The sequence below is a fragment of the Argentina anserina genome, chromosome 2, assembly GCF_933775445.1.
Source record: "Argentina anserina chromosome 2, drPotAnse1.1, whole genome shotgun sequence".
Classification (NCBI taxonomy): Eukaryota; Viridiplantae; Streptophyta; class Magnoliopsida; order Rosales; family Rosaceae; genus Argentina; species Argentina anserina.
In genome coordinates this window covers 29772723-29788955 of record NC_065873.1, presented here as the reverse complement: position 1 = coordinate 29788955, position 16233 = coordinate 29772723, and the positions used below count along the sequence as shown (strand labels likewise).

The 16233-nt window shown below is 40.1% G+C and overlaps 4 protein-coding genes and 1 pseudogene across 4 annotated transcripts; 4 read left to right on the top strand and 1 right to left on the bottom strand.

Annotated features, from left to right (window-relative positions):
* The first annotated feature begins 31 nt into the window (after window positions 1–31).
* LOC126784989 (wall-associated receptor kinase-like 14) lies at window positions 32–4227 on the top strand (annotated as a pseudogene).
* Window positions 4228–6398: 2171 nt separating this feature from the next.
* On the bottom strand, window positions 6399–8335 carry LOC126782373 (allene oxide synthase 1, chloroplastic). The gene has a single exon (XM_050507601.1). The coding sequence runs from the start codon at window positions 8212–8214 to the stop codon at window positions 6637–6639; it is 1578 nt and encodes a 525-aa protein (XP_050363558.1). The 5' UTR covers window positions 8215–8335; the 3' UTR covers window positions 6399–6636.
* A 1327-nt stretch (window positions 8336–9662) lies between these two features.
* Window positions 9663–11672, top strand: LOC126784464 (uncharacterized). Its single transcript, XM_050509924.1, has 5 exons — window positions 9663–9794; window positions 9884–9932; window positions 10054–10428; window positions 10919–11259; window positions 11347–11672. The coding sequence occupies exons 1-5, from the start codon at window positions 9714–9716 to the stop codon at window positions 11563–11565; spliced, it is 1065 nt and encodes a 354-aa protein (XP_050365881.1). The 5' UTR covers window positions 9663–9713; the 3' UTR covers window positions 11566–11672.
* Window positions 11673–11835: 163 nt separating this feature from the next.
* LOC126784358 (uncharacterized) lies at window positions 11836–12828 on the top strand. The gene is made up of 2 exons (XM_050509820.1): window positions 11836–11868; window positions 12186–12828. The coding sequence occupies exons 1-2, from the start codon at window positions 11836–11838 to the stop codon at window positions 12423–12425; spliced, it is 273 nt and encodes a 90-aa protein (XP_050365777.1). The 3' UTR covers window positions 12426–12828.
* A 1652-nt stretch (window positions 12829–14480) lies between these two features.
* LOC126783343 (uncharacterized) lies at window positions 14481–16172 on the top strand. Its single transcript, XM_050508796.1, has 5 exons — window positions 14481–14963; window positions 15086–15163; window positions 15273–15372; window positions 15479–15612; window positions 15694–16172. Exons 1-5 carry the CDS (start codon window positions 14538–14540, stop codon window positions 15913–15915), a joined length of 960 nt encoding a protein of 319 aa, XP_050364753.1. The 5' UTR covers window positions 14481–14537; the 3' UTR covers window positions 15916–16172.
* The last annotated feature ends 61 nt before the right edge of the window (window positions 16173–16233 follow it).

The following is a 16233-nucleotide window of genomic DNA, read 5'->3' as shown; positions in this document are numbered from 1 at the left end:
AAGTATTTTGTCATTTCGTCGTAAACAAATAGAAAATAAACCGCATTTTTCTTCAGCAGGAAAAACATTGACTCGAAGTGTGCAAGGAAGAAACTCTATCTCATCAAAACACCATCATTATTCATTATTGTTGATCTGATTGCAATCGGTTTCATATGAGCTTCACTCATCCAATCTCTCACACACTACTCCAACCCCATAAGAAACTTCTTCCATGAATATCAGAGATAATCTAATCGTCGGCCTCCTAGCAATTTTTCCGCTCATCGTGAAAACCTATGCTTCTACTCAATCTTGCAATCGATCATGTCCGAACTTCTCCGGAGGCAATCGCTTGCCATATCCATTCGGATGTTCAGCCGACTGTGAAATCCCACTCAACTGTACCAAAGCCGGAATATTCATCGGAGAATTCCCCGTCCAGTACATAAACCGTGATAGCATAAGAATCAACCTACAAAGCCGATGCGACCGCCCCTTGCAAACCCTCCGCCAACTCTACAGCAACCATCACGCGCCGACGGCCCATAATGCGATTCTTTTACGAAACTGCACGGTCGAGCAGTCGGCCTCAAGCAGTTGCATGATTCCTAGTATTAATGTCGAGGCCAGGTTCCAGGCTCCACAGGATTGCAGTAAAAACACAAGCCTCAGTTGCTATGCGGAGGGCAAAAAGAATGCTACGTTTTTGAAATACGAGAGCGTCGTGAAGAATGGCTGCCAGTACTTGCTCTCCTCCATATCGGCAGTGATTATGAATAATACGCCGGTGCCCTCGGTGACTTTAGAAGTTGAAGTGGCGGAATTGGCGTGGTGGCTGCCGGGATCAAGTTGCAATTGTGATAAACACGCCAACTGTATTTCGTTTTTGACGCCGAATGGTAGCCACGGACACAGGTGCAATTGCACAGAGGGTTTCACCGGAGATGGTTTTCAGGCTGGCTTTGGCTGCCGGAAAGGTCAGTTAATTATCCTGGTTAATACTATTAATTAATTACTTTATATATAATTACAACCTTAATTAGTTCCTAATGTTACCTTGTTTTGGTTGTTTGTCAACTATATCTCACCCCCTAATCTTGCACTCCATAACCATGACATGTTGGTACACAGATGATTCACATATATATAAGTTAGCAGTTAACAGCATTTGCATGATAAACTCATCCATTCTGCAAAGTTCACAATCTTATGCATACTGATAACTTTTTCTTTTAATTTTTGAATATAAGTAAATCAATTGGGTAGTCTCTTAGCTAGCTCAGCTGGGTACTATATCATCTGGCTAATTCTCAACTCAACCTTTTGGCGCTTATTATGCAATACAATCTTAGCTACTACATTTCCAAAAAAAATCTTAGCTACTACATTTACAAGGGGTTTTGGGGACCAAACATGTCACTAATCTTTAACTAGTTAATCCTTATGGGATCACAGGCCAAGATTCCAATTACTTAGCTTTCAACGGGGTATAATTAGGTAGGCTAGGATTAAAAGAAACATGCAACCATAACAAACAATCTTCTATTTTATTCACTTTTGTCCTAGTTATTTTGGAACTCAATCTAGAAGGCCGTCAAGGACTTCAATTGACATAAATACCCCTATTTTCAGAGCAAATGTGATGTCCTGGGCCCATATACGGGGCCCGATAACATGCACTCGTGATTGAGCAGCATGATGTGGCCGCTAAATTTGTGGGTCAACCACTTATTTAATTAGCCCAAAGAAGGGAAACAGTTCTTTAATCATTTTGAAGGCGAGGAAATTTGCTCTCTTTCTCTTGTTTGTTTGTACACCTGGATGAGGATAGGGAAAGGTGAAAAGATCCTATCAGACTCCGCCGGGTTGATATTAGTGACCAGTTACGTAGGCATTTGGTTGTTTCTCTTGGTCGCAGTCGTCGTGTAGGCATGTATGATTGTCCCTCTGTCCGACCTAAAATTGAAAGAATTGGAATGAACATTAGTGAGATGTTCAAACACGGGAAACGTGGTCACTAATCAGTCATGCAAATCTTGAGTTCTCAAATTAGGGAGCATTTGTTATACAAGTAGATGTACTCCTTATGTATGATTCTTGTTTGATACGTACGATCATGCATGTATACGCAAGTAATCACTATATCTTACAAATTAATTCAAGAAAAATATACTAACACATTATTGATATGAACAAAAAGAAAAACACCCTATTTTATTCTGTCGTAATCTCAATACGATACATAGACTTGTTATGAAATTATCATCCATAGCTTCAATCTCATACGATAAATAAGCAATTTTTATAGTATTGGACCAAAACCTCGATCGTGTGGTATCTTTACATCGGTTAGTCAATGAATTAGATTTATAACTATATGTTCATACATAGTAGTATTTTGATCATTTTTTGAAGTTTATTTTATTAATTGTCACAGCTGAAAAATCATTGTTTTGACAGATACATATATGTAGAACGCCTACGTTTTCTATAGTATTAATTAACGTACATTACATTTGTATCTATTAACGGATTTCTTATTCTTATATCATATTTAATTAATTGGTTTTGTCATAATCAGTTTCAGATGACTGCAACCCCGCAAAATTCTTGTCCGGCCAATGTGGAGGAAAGGCCAGGATCATCGTTCTGATCGGAGGTAATAGCAGCTATATTTAATGATGAGAATATGACCTTTCACAACAAGTGCGTACTCCTTGTTAACCTGGTAAAGTCCTTTTCAGGGGTTCTATTTGGAGCTTTTCTAATGGTCAGTCTAGGTCTGTTGTGCTGTTTCATTCGGCGGCAATCCAAATTGAAAGCCAGACATTGCACAAAGAGGCTTCTATCCGAAGCTACAGGCAACTGCAACATCCCCATCTATCCCTATAAAGTAATTGAGAAAGCCACAAATGGCTTCTCAGAAAAACAAAGGCTGGGGATGGGGGCCTTTGGTACTGTCTTTGCAGGGAAACTAAATGCAGATGAATGGGTTGCCATAAAAAAGATCAAGAATAGAGATGATACCATAGAGCAAGTTATGAATGAGATCAGACTCATTTCATCCGTAAGGCACCCCAATCTTGTTCGCCTATTGGGATGCTCCATTGAACGTGGTCAGCAGATACTTGTGTATGAATTCATGGCCAATGGAACATTATGTCAACATTTACAAAGGGAGAGAGGTGATGGACTTTCTTGGCCTATACGTCTTACCATTGCTACCGAAACTGCTGAAGCAATAGCTCATCTCCACTCTGCAATAAAGCCCCCAATATATCACAGAGATATAAAGTCGAGTAACATTCTTTTGGATTGTAACTTCAAGTCCAAAGTGGCAGATTTTGGTCTTTCAAGGCTTGGCATGACCGAATCTTCCCACATTTCAACAGCACCGCAAGGGACTCCTGGTTATCTAGATCCTCAATACCATCAGAACTTCCATCTTTCAGATAAGAGTGATGTCTATAGCTTTGGTGTAGTGCTTGTTGAGATTATATCAGGATTGAAGGCCGTGGACTTTTCGCGGCCACAGAATGAAGTGAACTTAGCTGCTTTAGCCACCGATAGGATTGGAAAAGGGTGTTTAAATGAGATCATAGATCCCTCTATGCAACCCTTTATGGATGACTGGACTGCTTTTTCAATTCATAAAGTAGCAGAAGTAGCATTCAGATGTCTGGCATTTCATAGAGACGCGCGACCTTCAATGATGGAAGTGAAAGCTGAGTTAGAAGAAATCAAGCTAAGTAGATGGTCACCATCAGGAGAAAACACTTGCACAGCTTCATCAGTGGAATCCTCTTTTGGTTCTACGTCTAGTGTTAGTGAGAAACCTCTAAACACTAGTAATTAAGTCCCAAACTCCTTATCAGCAGTGTCATTGTGATGCAGACTAGTACCGATGCTGCTAGTAGTAGCTTCGATTCAATTGAAAAGTTGAAGGACAATTCACCAGTGTCTGTACAAGACTCATGGTTAAGTGAACACAGCTCATCACCTTCATCAAATAGTTTGTTAAGAAATGCAATCTGAGGTAAATTTTCTTATATTGCTTAGGTTCATGTCATTATCAAGTTGATTAGTTTCGGATGCTTATTGTTTCTATTTCGTGATTGTTAGACATGGAATAAGAACCTGTAGGCTGTTTAGTATTTGTATTGAGAGGAAAGCTCTGACCTTACTGTACATATTGATACATTAAGAAGCTGTTTGTCTAGGATTTTTCATATCTTCTTGCATTAATACATACCAGTTTTGCCAGAAATCCCAGAATGAAAACTTTATTTGGAAGGTGGGTATATAAAACACCAGTTGACCTATATTCTGTTTAGTCCTGAATGTATTATACACTACATCCCAGCTTCCCACTGTTTGTATTCAGATTAAATTTAAAGTTTAGAACAAGTTTATGAACAGAACAAGTTGAACAAGTCCGATAATAATGCATCAATGCGATTATGTATATTCTGCACATGCTAGAACACCCAATTTTTACATCAAAATATTGTGACCAAGAGAAGGAAATACATTCCGGCAATAAAGAAAAAAGACTTCCATGAGCTCACTACGGTCAAACCACATTCTAGCTTTGGGTTCACACCAACAAAAAATTCTGGACGTCATTTTTCTTGGTTAGGCATTTACTTGTTCATGGAATCAAATCAAAGTGGAGTCCTAATTTACAAACCACCTCCATGTTTCATTTCTGGCCATTGAAGTTGTCTTTTCCCCCTCAGGTTATGTAGAATTTAGATTTTTTTGGACCAAGGGTACTTGGATTGGGGAGAGCAGCCCGTCAACCAATGAACATTATGAAACGCTTGTGCTCCGCATGTATCCAATTAACATCTAAGGCGCTCAACAACCGTCTGATCTGACTGTTTGGCCACTATTTGGCCAGATCAGACGGCTGTTTATCGCCACCTGGTGCTCAACAGATGACTAGGTGATCAACAACGAACATCTAACTCAACACAATTTCCATGTGAAAGTAGTGGCCATAGGTTTTTTTTTAATAAAATAGCCTGAGGCACCGGTCTTAGCTGGTCCGTAGTATTATTAGTATTATTATTGTTAGAAAGAATAAAACATAAATAAGGGACATATTACCGAAATTCTAGAAACACTCCAATTATCTTCGTGGAGAACATCCCGAATAATAACAGGTGTCTCTGTTAATAAAAAAATCATCAACATTTCCATAACTAGCGAGATGAGAAAGCCTATCGGTTTTAAACCTTAAAAGCCTGCATGTATTGGTCATTCGGGCCTCATGGTGACAGTCTTAACACATACTCTCTAGTAATTAAAACTCTTGCTAGCGTAATATGAATTGTATAGGACCTCAATTCTCAATAACCTACTAATAAGCAACTTTTGTGAACATTGAGGCTCGAGCTTGAGTGGAATCAAGTGCCCCTCTCATTATTGCCAACTCTTCATTGGCAATGATAATTTTGATCCATGAGGAATTATGGAGCATGCATTACAAAGCAGGGAGTGATGATTTTACTTCCCGTAATCAATAATATGGAGTATGTGCAGTACATTCCACACCAAGCTATCACAGTGGTGGAAATTGAAAACTATAAAATATGTTTTGCATGGGAAATTATAGTGTTATATTTATCTACATTGCATCTGTTCTTATATATAATCAGAATAAGATAAACTTTTATCGCATACAATAAGAACCGTACACGCCTATACGTTAATGCATACGACAAATCACATGGATAGTAGAACTTACAAAAAAAATAAAAACTGTTAAACCCTTTTTCATAGAGTAACTACTGTTACTAGCTAAATATATAGTGCGTACAAATTTCTAAATATATAGTGAAGATCAAAATTTGTTCGATTAATACTTTCTAACAGGAATCTAGCATATAACGTAGAGATCAAAGTTACTTCAATATATACATAATGTGGAGTTAACAATCAATCCCATGATATGGTATATTGTGGTATATTGTCACACACATCAGTATCAAAGGAATCTGAAATATTAATTGCCTCTGGGCGACAGTCCTTTCTGTGATGCGTCTGTGTCATCCCATTTATCACCTATTTTAGCAAAGCATCCTGGCACCAGCAAACAACCTCCCCTGAACTCCACCTTCCCCTTCCCCTACATATCGGATCTCATATTCAGATTATTGGTAGCGTTCGATTTGATCTTATAAATGAGCATTTATAGAAGTTCAACCAATGCTTTCGCGTAAGATAAATAAAATTCTTCAATGGTGAAATGAATCACTGCCTTATGTATTGTATTATGAGCTTTTGTGATAAATCTAAAGGGAAGAATCTGCAAGTTCATTTTAAAAGAACCTGTACAGATATAAACATGTGTGTCTGATTCAGAATGGAACAACCTGCATCAGTATCTCACTTTCAATTTAGACCCACTATAAGCAAAACAAAAGCACTCACAATTCTCACATGCCCTGAACTTTCATATTCATATTCATACACCTGTGGATACGAAGTTAAATGTGTTGCAGGACCAGTATGCAAAAAGTCCCACACAACAAAAAACACTTTATATACCTAGCTAGGATAGTTATCACCTCCCAAACCTAAATCCTTAGAAAAAAAGATTTACAAACGGCTACTAGTTATAAACAAATTTGTTTTTAATCCCAAACTTCAAAAGCTAGCTCTTTTCAGCGAGGTCATAGTAATGGCAGCTCCTAAAGGCGAAGCAGCAACTTCAATCTCGAACGAATCATATCGGAGAAAGAACTCCACCACCAACAGCCTCGATGCCAGCATGACGAAGTCTTTTCCGGCGCACTGTTTGTTTCCGACGGTCGGGGCCTCCGTCTCCGGACCGTTAGACCAGAGCACATATTGTAACAACTTCTCCCCTTCCTCACCGACAAACCGGTCCGGCACAAACTCCGCCGCGTTTTTGAAGATTTTGGGGTCCTTGGTAGCAAACGGTTGGAACCCGAATAAGAGCTCGCCTTCCTTAACCTTAAACGCCGCATCGTGGCTCTCAATAACTAGGTCAGTCTTTGCCCTACCGTACTGTAGAGGAACCGGTGGCTCGATCCTGAAAGCTTCGTAAACCACAGACTTCATCAGCGGCATTTGCTCCAATGCAGACATGGTGATCTTCCCGCCGTTGGATCTGACGGCAGAGCGGATCTCCTGTGCTAGTTCACTGTGCAGTTTAGCTCCGGAACGGCCGATCCACTTGAGCATGCTTGGAAAGAAGAGCTTCATGCCTCCGAATGAGTTGAAACACGTGGCGAATAGCAGATTGTGACACGCTTCGTCTCTGGAGACTCCCAGCCTCTCAGCCTCGTCGAGCACGTGACCGGATGACTGGTAGAAGAAGTCGTACAGTCTCTGGTAGTCTTTCTTGACCAGAAATGGTGGAAGAGGGAAGGTGTGAAACACAGGATCTTCAATGAACTTTGGTAGACCAAGAGATAGAATTGGACTCAGTTGGAACAAAACCCATTTCTGAACCAATTTTGGACCGTCGGTGCCGAGTTGAGTCTCTGCCGGATTAGCTCCGTACAATGATCGAGCCAAGAAATTGAAAGCTGCTTGATCGTTGGCCTCGTTAAAGCTGGCTCTACCTTTATCCGCGAGCTTGGTTTCCAGAGTTTCGAAAAACTCGGAGTAGCATGAGTGGAACTCAGGAATCACAGACTTAATACCAGACTTTAGGAGATAGAACATTAAACGCTTGAGCTTGTCGTGCTTCGGCTCCGAGGGGTCGAGGTATGAGAGTATTCTATAACCGCCAGTGAGCTCCAATGAGGGCATGTAGGTGCCGGTGAAGACGTCTTTCTTTTCGACCTTGGAAGTGTCAAAGAGGACAGGGAAGCTCTTGCCATCGAGCAAAACGATGACCTGGGATTTGGTGGTGATGAAGGGACCAGGTGGCATGTTGACTCGGAACACAGTGGACTGGTGCTTCAGGATTCGGGACTTGAAGAACTCATCCCTGCCTTGGTTGTAGAAGTAGTCCTGGCGATCCTTGAGGGGACCAACAAAAGGGAGACCATAGTCCCCGGGGATTTTCCTCAGGGGAAGCTCGGTTGTGTCTGCGGGTTGTGATGAGATGGAGGAGGATGAAGATGATGACTTCTCCGAGACAGAGGCGCAGATCGGACGGAAGGAAAGTCGGCGAGTAGAAGTAGACGACCTGCGTGGAGTTTGGAACTGTAGTTGCAGAGAAGGAAAAGCTAATGAGGAAGTAGCAGCCATTTGCAGGTGGCTTTGACTAGTTGTTCTCGTTTGTTAGTGAGAAATGAGTTGAGAAATATCAAGAGAGGAAGAAAGTAAAGAAGGAACGAGGTGGGTTGATTATTGAATGTTGACGATGATGAAGATGAAGCGGAGGAAGCTTTATTTATAGTCAGATACATGGTGGACATGGCAGCAGAGGAAGGTGAGTGGGAATACGGTAGGGCATGGGGAAAAGACCACAAGTTTTTTAGAGATGAAATTTAAGGTCGTGAAAGGTGTGCATTTTTTTAGAATGGCAGCGGACTCAGCCCACGTTCCAATTTCGAAATAGGCAAATTAAATAGTTAAGCTAGCCATCGAAGAATTAATAAACAATTATAGTTGAACGACTTAAATTATATAAACTTGCCCAGCGATTAAAATAGGGGGCCCTTTTAAAATAGATTAAGAAGGACTAAGGTCAGTAAGGTGTCATGTTATGATCTTAGTTTCGAGTTCAATCAATAATATTGAAAGGTAAAATTACACGTTAGTAGGTTGGGCCTTGTCTGGGAATATAGCACGTGGGTCGTGAGGTGAGCCCAGAACGCGGGCGGAGGACAGTTGATCTCGGATATTTAAAGGGACGTTTTGTTTGATAGTCTAAAGCGGCTGAGGCCTAATTTTGGGTCAAAAATGCTTCTTACTTCCGGCCACTCCTATTTCATTGCCGGCCAGATGGCACGCACAAAGCACGTGATTCTCGTTTACCGTTTTTCACTTGGCTTTGACTAATTTTGGCCGGTTGGGAAATGGAACTGGAAGTATACCCAGGAGTGCACAAAATCTGAATCTTATAGAGTTTGATGTGGACTAATAATTCATTTCATGCATTTAGTGTAACACATTTTTTTTTGCTGGGATTGTAGGCCTTGGGACGTGGGGTTGGACAAATATATTTCCAAGGTGAAGATGCATATTTTCCAATGTGAGGTTGATATAGTCATTTTATTTCAGGATAATATACAATCACTATCAGTCTTGGCTTGTAGCCATATATAGACCCACATCTCTCGTTCATCTCTATTCTACGATATAAGAAATGGAATTACGTGATTATCTTAACATCCTAATCTTCAATACTAAAACTAGTTCCAAATTTAGTGACCAATACTAATACTAGCTTCAAGCTTAGTGACAAAACGTGTAGGCCTTTTTTTGGGTCATAAATCTATCTCCAAAAGTTCCCATATACTTTATCATAGAGAATAGAGAAGTAAAACTCAAAATCTACAAAAATTAGTAAGCTCGGAGCTTCTTACTCCAACAGTATGGACTGGCTCACTAGCATATATGTGCTTTGCCTAGGTTATACCGGCCCAGATTGGATCAGCACAAATTCCATTTAAATTGGGCTTTTCGGCTCGAACCCATGAAACCCCAAAAGTCATTTCCAGCTCGTCAATGAGGGTTTAAGCCGATTTAAACAAAAGAAGAAACCAGAGACACATTGCTTAAACCCTAATAAATCCCAGAAAATGGAGCTCCAATCTGTTTGTCTTGGGATTCCCTCCTCAAATTCCACTTCATCCAGTAACCGTTTATCCCCCACCCAAACTGTAAGTTAATTACATTTCAATTTTGAAATGGTTTCTCATTTTTTCGATCTCAGCTCGATTTTTAATCCCTCAATTCTATTGTGTTTAAGGTTACAGCAACTTACGGTGGGCGGCTCCGTACTAGAATTTCCTCCAAATGTAAGTCTTCCTCAGCTCAGTTGCAGTTTTAGCTGTAAAATTTTCATTTGTCTTCAGATAGCTAGAGGTTTAATCTTAATTTTGGGTTTGTTGTTTTAACTACTAGAGGAATATGTTTCAGCTTATTTGGTGCCAGGATTGAACATGTCTGTGAAGAAGTCCTCAATGCTTTGCTTGAACAAGGGAGCTATAATGTGTGCTTCTAACCCTAGTCTAAATGGGAACTTGGAGTTTTCAAGAGAGAAAGAGTCTGAGGTACTTAGTAAGGCAAGTGATGGGGTAGAGCCTTTTCGTGGCAAGTCGGGTTCGATTTCGTTTTGTGGGTTGACACACCAGTCAGTGGAGGAAGGGAACTTGCTTTCGGCACCGTTTGATGAGGAGAAGGGGTCGTTTCTTTGGTTCTTAGCCCCTGTTGCGTTGATTGCCTCGTTTGTATTCCCGCAGTTCTTCATTGGCAATGCCATTGAAGCTTACTTGCAGAACGAGGTTCTCGTAGGTACTTGTTGGACTAAGTTCTTACATTAATGTTATTAACATTTGATATCGCATACTCTCCATTTGTGTTCAACTTCTGGTTTGAGATACATGAAACACATGCCAGTAGTTAAAATATAGTTTAAGGTGGTTTTATAAACTGGTACAGTGGATTTGTGATACAACCTGGTGTTTTATGTTGCCAGCTATGTCATGTTGTTATTGCTATATGTTTCTCTGTTCATTCAATAGATGAGAGATTGTTTTTCTGTAGCTGGTCTCACCTGATAGTTGTATATAATCAAAACTTTATGAAAGTCAGATTGAGCTTTTGCAGACAACTTCAATTGTGTGTTTATGCTCAGAAGTGATGTGTTCTTCTTTTGAATATCTAGTGTTTCAATCAATTAATGTTTTTGTTTCATTCCCTGTATTAGTACTTATAATGTTTATATCTGAATCAGTGGACTAGAAAGTAACACACCCCTCTAATTATTGCTCTTGCAATGCAGAAATCGCAACTTCATTAGCATCAGATGCTGTATTTTATGTGGGACTTGCAACATTTTTACTTGTCACCGACCATGTTCAGAGGCCATACCTACAGTTCAGTACAAAGAGATGGGGTCTCATTACCGGCCTAAGAGGATACTTGACATCCGCTTTCTTCACAGCGGGCTTCAAGGTGGTTGCACCTCTGGTTGCAGTTTACATAACCTGGCCAGTGCTTGGCTTGCCAGGCTTGGTTGCTGTTGCTCCCTTTCTAGTTGGTTGTGCCGCTCAGCTTTTATTTGAGAAGGTTCTTGACAAGCGAGGATCGTCTTGTTGGCCTCTTATTCCTATTATCTTTGAGGTAGGTGTACAATTACATGTGAATGCCAGGCTTTGATATGTTTGAAATAATTATTTACTAAGCTGGTATATTTTTACCTATGCTTAGGTTTACAGACTATACCAGTTGACAAAAGCTGATTACTTTATCAAGAAATTGATGTATGCAATGGACGGTCTGCCTACATCCCCAGAACTTCTGGAGAAAAGCGGTGCATTATTTGCGATGGAGGTCACTGTTGGAACCCTTTGCTTGGTGTGCCTGTGGTCTCTGGTGACATTTCTCATGAGGCTGTTTCCTTCCAGACCTGTAGCAGAGAAGTACTGATATATGTATGGGATCATGTATATTCCAACTTTTGTTTCTTTGCTCGTTTAGGATCGTGTACAATCAAAGTTTTGATAAATTCTCTAATGTCGTTGGGGAATTGTTGAGTTGTTGGTCTGGTCTAAATGTCTAATTAGCCTGTTATCAAGAGAAATGATGCTACAGTATAAGGAGAAATGTTGCGTGAGCGTCTAGTTAATATAACTTGAGGCCAATAATAATTAAGGTCACCGAATTCAGACAGATAATCCAGCTACAGCTCCCGGAGCCATGAGAAGGTCGCCGGCGTTTAGAAGAAGAATGGTGAAAAGTGAGAGAAGGTGAGAAAAATCTTGACGAATGTGAGGTGAGAACGAAAATGGCACTGTGATAAGCGGCTAATGCCTGGTGGGCAGTTGTTTTGGGCCCTAAACTACTGAACTATCTATGCAGTATGCACAAAATTTTCTCATTAAGAAAAAAGAAAGAAAAAAACTGAGTAAACATCGGTGGAGCTCTCTCTTCTTCGATACCCAAGTTTCCAGTTTGTGAGTAAGACTCTTTTCGACTCTACTTATCTGGGTTTATGTTCTTTTAGTTGTCGGTGGAGGATTTGATTTCTAAGGGACTGAAAATTTCAGGGGAGGCGAAAGTGCGAAAAAAAAGAGGCCAAGTCTTGCAGTGGGCTGGCAGATGAGTTAGTGAAGTGTCTGAGTGAGTGTGATTGCGTTAAGGTTGAGAAGCGACCGGTCAGGGAATGTGCCGGGGAGAAGAGCCCATCAATATCAAGCGAGTGCATTGGTCTTAGGGAAACATATTTCAATTGCAAGAGAGGCCAGGTTGACATGAGGAATCGGATTCGGGGCAACAAAGGCTATTGATTAGCGGTAATGTTTTATCATGTCATGAAATAAAGTTTTGTACTTTAATTGTTGAAGCTTATTGTGAGATTACTTTTGTAGTTGAACTGGAGTTTATGTTTTCATAGTCTATGATTCTCTGTAGTTCAGTTGGGTTCTTTTAGTCTTAGGTATGTGCAAGTAGTTCAGTTGAGTTTCTTTTGGTCATTCATGTTGCAGTAAAAAGCCTCAAATATTGATCATGTACTGGTGCGTCTTAATTGGGATGGTGCTTAACTTCTTATCACATACATGTTACTGAGTTACGAAATAGAGTGTGGCAGTGATGTCTGTGATGATGAATCAAGACTCTTAAGTACTGAGGGATTCTCTCTGCTGAGCTCCCAAGCACTTTTTGAGCCACATTGTAGCACTCTGATCTCTTTTACTGTTTATTTCATTTATCTGGTTACTTTCTTTGTTCAAGTTTCCAGTTGATTGAGTTTAAACAGGTTTTGCATCCAATTTTGGTAGTTTTATGACTTTATGCTTATGAGTTGTTTCCCCCCCCTTTATAGTATGGGATTACTCGGTACCACTACTTAATTTAATCCGGAGAGTTTAGAACTGTATGCATTGCTTGTGAATCTGATCAAGTTAGCAACTGAAACTCTTTGATTATGATTTTCCTTATGGTTTTGGTGTGTTAATGCACCGTAGAATCTCTTCTATATTGGTTTGATGGTGCTGTGTTAAAGTAGTGACCATAATCAAGACTTATTTTTTTTATAGAATTAAATAGGCTTTTACCACCATGCTGGTGATTGGGATTTCATGGTTTATTGCTTCATTTGACGCTCGACTGTTATTTCTGTTTTAGTTAGAGAATACTGGCGATATGATTTCCAGTACGTCAAGTCAGGATGCTATGCAAAATGGTAATCTTATTTCTATTGTAGTTATTGCAGAGATAATTCTCTCTTAGGGTAGGGGGCATGAACCTGGTGATACAGAAGGGGCCCTAACTATGTTCAAGACTTTCAGGCTCATTTTGGCTTTGTATGTTCCTCCTTTCTATCTAAGTGGTGATTGATTCCTAGGAACGTGTATGCGAGTGGTCTCTTACTTGTCCATGTACAATGCTTATTTGACCTTGATCTGTGTTCTTTCTTTGCCTTTCCACCGCTACAATTGCATACTGTTCTGTATGTTAAATTGCTAGTGTGCGTCTTATGTTAGCATGTTACTGGACAGGAATTACTGAATTACTTTGAGATGGGAATAGTTACATTTGCACCCTTTAACTGCATTTCATGTGTTAAATTCATGGAGACATGCTTCACTGTTGCCCCTCACATCAATCCACAGAACACGGTTGGTGTGCTTTACCAAGCATTAGGGTAGCTGGTGCTAAGATCCAGGTTGAAGTTGATTTTTGCGCACATATTTTGTTTTTGGTCTATCTAACCTTGTTAACTATCTGTCGGCCATTCTAGAATGATGTACGAGTTTCCATTTGTGAAAGTAAGTTCTGCAGAAGGTAAAGAGAAAAAATGTAGGCTCATTTGAGCTTTTGTAGTTTGGATCTAACATGGGAGGGTAGAACTGTGAGACTTGCATTTTGTCTGGTATGAGCTTGCAACGTAACCCATATATTAGTCGTCAGAGCATTCTTTTTGTTGTTAACCGTTGGCTTGTGTTTCACAGTAGAAAGAAATTGAATCTAGACTCCAGCTATGTTGTAGTTCAAAGCTCTTACTCCACGCAATAGTAGAACAACGACTACGCCTCACATAAAGCCAAAAGCCCAATCATGACTACGTTCCTTCCATCCACAAAAGCCCAAAGAGCTTCCCTATTTCCAAACAAAATGATTAAATGAAGTAAATGACATGTGTTTTCCATGCTGTGAGGGAAAAGTCATACAGTACTTCCTTCCGAAACACACGGTTCATAATTTTCGAGCTCAAATTGGTTGAAAACCATAAGCAGGACACCTTGTGAAGATTCATGAGGTTTGATTTTGGTACGTTCACTTTCAGGGAACATTTCAAACTCAAAACCAACCTCTACAAGAAAAGCCTCATGTCTAGACAAAACCAGATAATGCTCCTAATATGCTGCGAATCTTCGCTTTAGCCACCACCCCCCGCCATGTTATATAAAAAGCCTCCAAGCCAAGTACTTCGTTTTAGTCTCAAAGGGAAAGGGCAGCTAACAATGGCAACCACTAGATTATTGCGCACGTTTAAGCCTATGACCATTCATTCCTCCTCTGCCTCTTCTTCTTCGTCTTCTTCACCACCAACAATTGTTAGGTATCTGAGCAAGGACGCCGGGTTGATGAGTGGAGAGCAAAGACTTGGTACTGTAAATGAGCGGAAACAGATGGCGATTGTTAAGGCTTCAGTGGCTTCTTCCGAGACCGAGACGCTTACCACATCAAAACCGCAAGTGAATGAGGGAGTTGTACATTTGGCTACCTTGGTTACAAAGACGCATCGTTCTATGCTCATTCTACTAAGAACGGCTCTCAAGCGAAAATCTATGAAGATGCAAGTCCAGATGTTCATTGAGAAGGTGAGTACTAAATCCTCTCAGCTTCTTTATCTCTTTCCATTTGTAAAAAAGGGTTCTATCATGTGGTGACTTTGTGTTTAGCTGGAATGGGATGGTTTATGATCATTACTTGTAATGTGCAGGGCATAATTGACTGCCGGTTCTTTACACTACTTGCTGTTGCAGGATCCTTACTTGGTTCAGTATTGTGCTTTGTCGAGGTAGACATTTTCTTTCCAATTTGTTCGAGTTTAGTTGCTCTTTCAAGTAATCATAACAAGGTCTTGTTCTGCAGTTAACTGACATACATCATCCTTGTGTAAAATGCAGGGTTGCTTTATTGTTCTAGAGTCATATTTCCAGTATTTTCATGCCTTGTCTCACAAAACAGATCAAGGACATATGGTGCACCTGCTTATTGAAGCAATAGGTAACTGCTGCTCTAGCTTTCTGTACATATCTCTCATATTATACCAGATTAAGAAGTTGTAAGACAAGTACACCATTTATAACACTTTGATTCCTTGATTCTACAGATATGTTCCTAGTAGGAACAGCCATGCTTATTTTTGGGGTGGGGATGTATGCCATGTTCATGGGATCAAAGGCGGTGGATAATAAAGGACCGCGATTCACTGAGTCAAATTTGTTTGGGCTCTTCTATATGAAGGTAGGTACCTCTCACCACTTTTTAACATATGCTGACATACATAACTGACTCTAAACTCTATGCTGCTGTTAATAATTACAGTCACCTCCAGCCTGGGTTGATATGAAATCAGTTTCGCAAGCAAAATCTAAAATTGGGCATGCAGTGGTGATGATACTTCAAGTGGGACTATTGGAGAAGTTTAACAGTATCCCTCTTGTCACACCGTTGGACCTTGCGTGTTTTGCCGGAGCTGTGCTTGTTTCCTCTGCTTGTATCTTGATTCTTTCAAGACTTGATTATTCAGCTACCACTGCTAACTGATCAACAATCAAGTCCGCATGAGTTTCCCACCTCAAAATCAAGTGCACAACCAAAGATTCATTCATTTATTAATAACCCATTCTTTTTGTAGTACTACTACTGATACTGATATACACAGTCACACACACGAGTATTATGAAACACACAACACATGAATCGTAACATACACAGAAAGGGAAGAGGATTGTCTCAAAACCTATAGGTTCTCTTAGTTGTCTCTTCCAATTCTTTTATTAGGGATGTACGGTTGTAATTCAGTTTTAGAGTTCTAATAAAAGTTCATGTATCTCAGACAGAAGATTGTGTTGTTTAATTCTG

Bases quoted from the DNA above. Each gene is read 5' to 3' on its own strand.
- LOC126782373 (XM_050507601.1), bottom strand. From the start codon at position 8,214: ATGGCTGCTACTTCCTCATTAGCTTTTCCTTCTCTGCAACTACAGTTC.
- LOC126784464 (XM_050509924.1), top strand. From the start codon at position 9,714: ATGGAGCTCCAATCTGTTTGTCTTGGGATTCCCTCCTCAAATTCCACT. The intron at 10,429-10,918 runs GTACTTGTTGGA...CTTGCAATGCAG, and splicing joins GCAGAACGAGGTTCTCGTAG to AAATCGCAACTTCATTAGCA. The intron at 11,260-11,346 runs GTAGGTGTACAA...ACCTATGCTTAG, and splicing joins TTATTCCTATTATCTTTGAG to GTTTACAGACTATACCAGTT.
- LOC126784358 (XM_050509820.1), top strand. From the start codon at position 11,836: ATGAGAAGGTCGCCGGCGTTTAGAAGAAGAATG. The intron at 11,869-12,185 runs GTGAAAAGTGAG...TGAAAATTTCAG, and splicing joins CGGCGTTTAGAAGAAGAATG to GGGAGGCGAAAGTGCGAAAA.
- LOC126783343 (XM_050508796.1), top strand. From the start codon at position 14,538: ATGTTATATAAAAAGCCTCCAAGCCAAGTACTTCGTTTTAGTCTCAAA. The intron at 15,164-15,272 runs GTAGACATTTTC...TGTAAAATGCAG, and splicing joins CAGTATTGTGCTTTGTCGAG to GGTTGCTTTATTGTTCTAGA. The intron at 15,613-15,693 runs GTAGGTACCTCT...TAATAATTACAG, and splicing joins TTGGGCTCTTCTATATGAAG to TCACCTCCAGCCTGGGTTGA.